The sequence below is a fragment of the Colobus angolensis genome, unplaced genomic scaffold, assembly GCF_000951035.1.
Source record: "Colobus angolensis palliatus isolate OR3802 unplaced genomic scaffold, Cang.pa_1.0 Scaffold830, whole genome shotgun sequence".
Taxonomy (NCBI): domain Eukaryota; kingdom Metazoa; phylum Chordata; class Mammalia; order Primates; family Cercopithecidae; genus Colobus; species Colobus angolensis.
In genome coordinates this window covers 109,114-113,988 of record NW_012122155.1, presented here as the reverse complement: position 1 = coordinate 113,988, position 4,875 = coordinate 109,114, and the positions used below count along the sequence as shown (strand labels likewise).

Here is a 4,875-nt window from a genome sequence, read left to right as displayed (position 1 = left end):
AGGCGGCGGCGCGGGCTACGTTGGCAGCACGGGCGGCGGTCTCATTGGCAAGTGTGTCCGGATCCAGTTGCAATGCCTCCACCAGGGTCTGGGCCAGCACAGGGTTTTCCAGTTCCCAGGGCTCATTCTGCAAGGCCAGAGAGAGGGGTTGGGGAAGGCAGGTCACTCGACGACACACTTGCGTTAGCTTGCCTGTGCTGGCCAGCCTCTTCCCAGCAGTCAGCCCTGAACACCCCAAGACCTTCCCAAATCCTCTTCTTCCGAGCAGGGGAGGAAAGGTTTGGGGAAGCTGGGCAGTCCTTTCCCACACAACCCTCCTTGCTCCCCCCTCCTCCCTCCCCCATTCACAGGGGAAAGGCCCAGGCCAGCAGGTGGCCTCACCGATAAGATGCGAAGGCCTGGACCCAAGCTTCCGAAGGCTCTGAGGATATGGATGTCAAAGCTGGTGAGGGTGCCGTAGCCACCAAACGCACCAAATTCTTCATAGTCGTTGCTTTCAACCATCTCTTCCTCCCGGACTTCGTCGCTACCCTCATCCATGTCTTCAACACTGTAGTTTTCCGATTGCACGCTGAAGCTTCCCTCAGCCATGCTGCGGGTCCCAGGGAGATGAGAGCTCAGCCTGAGAGGGAGGGTGAAGCAGCTGCAGGGGGAGGGGGCGGGATCCACTGGGAGGCGGGATCTCTCGGGAGGTGAGGGGCGACAATCATCAGGTTACTAGGCAATATTAGGCAGTAGGGGGCAGGGGGGGAGGTGGGGGGGAAGACGGTTTGGCTTTCTGATGGGGTAGACCTGGTCAGGGACAGAGCCCAAGGAAAGGGACAGAGGAGGTCGCAGGAGGCGCCGCACTGAAAGCGGAGTTTAGGATGGGCAGACTCGCCATCCCAGCGGCTAGATTTGAAGAGGGGGTGTTCTGGAGGGCTGGGGTCCGAAGAGCCCCGAAGGGGATGTATTGGGGAAGAGAGAAACAAAGGGTTTGGATTTAAGGGCCAGAGAAGGGGACCGGGATGAAGGGGGAGCAGATGGGAGAGCTCAGACAACGGGGACAGCGGCAAGCGGCAAGCTCTGCGAAACAGAATCCCAGGGACCTTTTGGCTAGGTCCGGGAGGGGGGCCTAGGTGGGGCTCAGACTAGAGCACTAGAGGCGGATGGAGTGGGGGCCTCAGACCTAGGTGAGGCTCCAATTGGAGCGCTGGAGATCTCAAACGCGAGGACTGGGCACTCCAGGAAGGGCGCAAGCGGTCAGCTCAGTTCGAGTAATCTAGGAGTGGTTGGGGTGGGGGTGGGGGTGGGGCCTCCGCTCCAAGGGAGCTCAGCTCGCAGCACACGGGTCCGCTAAAGGGGTGAGGATCCTGGGCTCTGGTTTCAGTAGGGCTCAGATCGGGGCGCCTGGATCTGATGGTGATGGGGGCTCCTATCTAGACCTTGGGTCTAATGGGGTTCCGGTTCTGAGTGCTTGGGCTTTGTTCAGATCCGGAGGCGGAGGGAGGGCGCAGCGTGTCGGGTTCCACTCGCCCTCTCCTGGTCCTGTCTGGGGCTGGATCCTTACCTTCTCTGGGGCTCCAATGGCGTCCGTCCTCAGCACCAGGAACCCGGCAGCCGCGCCCTCGCCTACTGCTGCCAGCACAGCAGCCCGGACCACCCCGCCCCTTTTCTCCGTGCACCCCCCGCGGCTGGGTAGCCTGCGCATGCGCGGACCCCTCCAGCCCGCCCGCTTTCCCAACAAAAGCCCTTTCCTCCAGGTCTCCAGTGCGCATGCGATTCCGCGGGTGGGTGGGCGGTGGGGTCGAAGGTAGGGTGGGGGGGCTCTTCCCGCCAGATCCACTTCACCTCTCCTCCTCCTCCTCCTACTGCGGGCACGCACACTCATACCCTGCAGTGCAGCTCGACCCACCCAATCATCTCTTCTCAGTCCCCCCACTTTTGCACAATGCTTCTCTGTCCTGCCCTGCCCTTTCACCCAAACTCCTCCAGCCTGGTCTGGGATACACTATGCCCCGTTTCCCCGGCACGACCCCTTAGGTCACAATTAGCGAGGTCTCACAATTAATAAGCTGGGTCTCTAAACTGCAACAAGTGGAAATCCTCAACCTGCGGGGCTACCAAGTGGACATGGCCAGAGGATGGCACTTCGCTTTGTGTGCTTCTCCACTAGCCAACTCTCTGGCCCCCAGACATCCTGGGAACATCTGCTTCCTCAGCTACCCTTTATGCAGCTTGTATGTCACAGAGGGATCTGTGCTGGGGCTTTTCTTCCTCTCACAGCAGCGCTGGGAGGTGGATGTCAGCATCCCCATTTGACAGATCAGGAAGCTGAGGCACAGACACATTGCATGAACTAGACCACAGAGCCAGGAAACAGAAAATGCAAAATTTGGGCCTGGGTCTTCCGGACTCCAAAGCCCACCTCCTGCTCCTGCTGGCCTGGGGACTGAAGCACCTCCGTTTGAGTGACAGGCCTCTCCCACCCCAACATCTGTTCCAAAGAAGCAAGGTTTGTGCTGTAGAAGGCCTAAGCTCATGCTCTGCCTTCAGGACACAGGGAGACAGAGCCCCTCCCCCTCCCCTCCCCGCCCCCCCGCCTCTGCGGCTCTATGTGGGTCCATCCAGGTATGAGAATTGCTCCACCGGGTCCACTCTCTGCTTAGGTTGTCAGGCCTCTTCCTTATCAGTGATACAACCACGCTGCCGCTGAGACCCTCCTGGTATCCGTCAGGACAATCAGACACCTGTGTGTCTGACTAATTACTCCACAATCTGCAAGCCCGGTTCAAACTTCACTTTTGAGGTCCAAGTGCATAGTACATTCACCCGCCTATGTGACATCTCCGCTCGGATGTCTTTTGAGGCAGAAAATGCTGTGGTCTCGTCTGCAGTCGAACCTGGACTGTTTGTAAAATTTGTAGTAGATTTTTATATTTGTTTTTATGTCAGCCTCACCAGGACCCCTGTGTATGAATGGAAGATATTGCTAGGACCGCAGCTTTTACTCTCCGCTGACCAGTATCCATTCTGCCTGTCTCTGTGGCTTTCTCCAGCTGTTGTATATCAATCTCTCCTATCAGCTGCCTGTGTCTCTTTAGCCCTTCCCCTGTAACATGTCCTCTGCGGGAGAGAAACACACCCTACAAACAAAAGCCTTCAGAAAGTGCTACGTGCTAATCACTCCAAAAATCTACAACCCCAGTCTGAACTTCACTTTTGAGGTCCAAGTACATACGTTCACCCACCTACGTGACATCTCCACTTGGATGTCTCAAGGGCTCTTCATGATTCGCCTGTCCAAAACTGGTCACTTGGTATACTCACTCCTCCCATACACTCACACATCCCCCCGCCCCACCCATCTTCACAATCTCAGTAAATGGCACCATTATCCACACAACCACTCACTCCAGAAACTGGGAGTCATCGATCACCACTCCCCCCTTTCTCATACACTGCATCCAGACAGGCAAGCTCTGAAGGGTCTCCAGAGCTGCCTCTCTGTGCAGCTGTCTCCTCTCCATTACTCCCGGCAAATTCTGGTCCTATGGACCTCTTGAGCTCTCAACTCTGTGTCCTTCACTCAGACTGTCCGCAGGGCTGTGTCCTGTTCAGCTCCCCCGTGCTGCAGCCTGCAAACTCTATCTGGGCAACGAGTTGGTGGAATTGGGTGATCAGAGTGCTCACCTGGTCAGGTTCCCTTTCTCTCAGCGATCACTGTCCCATATGCAGGTGATGCCATAACGTCAAGCCTTATAATTTTTTTGATTTGTACGTATTTAGGCGAGACCGTAAATCCGGTTCCTGTTAATCCATCATGGCTGGAAATACAAGTATTTCACTGAGCCCTGTGCTTTCAGGATGCATCCATGTTGCCACGCATAATCTAAAGTATATCCGAGGGGCTATGCACAGAGAATCCATGGGACGCATTCCTGACATTTTACCTATCTGCTCTCCCGGAGATTTATCCTTTCTCCTAAGTAACTAGAAAATCCGATAGAAACATAAGAAACATTTAGATGTCCAAAGAAATGAATGACAGCACACTTCTCATTAGCAATGTGCAAGTCAGAAGTCATGTGGCACACCATCTTTAAAATCGTGAAATAGAAATAAATGTCAACTCTTAAGTCTGTACTCAATGAATATCTTTTTAAATGAAGTTAAAATAGTAGGTGTTTAGACATACAGAAGTTGAAAGAATTGATCATCAATAGACTTGCACTGTAACATTTTTTAAAACTTTTATGTTTGAGGGTACATGTGAAGGCTTGTTACATAGATAAACACGTGCCACGGGGATTTGTTGCACACATGACTACATCACCTGGGTATTGAACTCAGTATCCAATAGTTATCTCTTTTCTGCTCCTCTGCGTCATCCCACCCTCCCCCTTAAGTAGACCCCAGTGTCTGTTGTTTCCTTCTTTGTGTTCATAAGTTCTTATCATTTAGCTCCCAATTATAAGTGAGAACATGTGGGATTTGCTTTTCTGTTCCTGCGTTACTTTGCTGAGCTTATAGCCTCTAGCTCCATCCATGTTCCCACGAAAGACATGGCCTTGTTCTTTTTTATGGCTGCATAATATTCCATGGTGTATACGCACCACATTTTCCTTATCCAGTCTGTCATTGATAGGCATTTGGGTTGATTCCATGTTTTTGCTATTGTGAACAGTGCTGCAGTGAATAGTCCGGGTGCATGTGTCTTTATGGTAGAATGCTTTATATTCCTCTGGCTATATACCCAGTAATAGGATTGCTGGGTCAAATGGTAGTTCTGCTTTTAGCTCTTTGAGGAATTGTGATACTGCTTTCCACAATGGTTGGACTAATGTACACTCCCGCCAACAGTGTGTGTGGGTTTCTTTTTCTCGGCAACCTCGC

The 4,875-nt window shown here is 53.2% G+C and overlaps 1 protein-coding gene across 1 annotated transcript in view; it reads right to left on the bottom strand.

Moving 5' to 3' along the window:
* The window catches only part of LOC105503170 (melanoma-associated antigen D4), a 7,714-nt gene extending 6,142 nt beyond the window's left edge, over positions 1-1,572 (bottom strand). Inside the window, exons 1-3 of the mRNA XM_011929958.1 lie at positions 1,550-1,572; positions 382-622; positions 3-127 (exon numbers count right to left, since the gene is read on the bottom strand). Of these exons, the coding sequence (XP_011785348.1) occupies positions 3-127; positions 382-591 (335 nt within the window). The 5' untranslated portion in view covers positions 592-622; positions 1,550-1,572. The remainder of the gene's footprint in view (positions 1-2; positions 128-381; positions 623-1,549) is intronic.
* Positions 1,573-4,875: the final 3,303 nt, after the last annotated feature.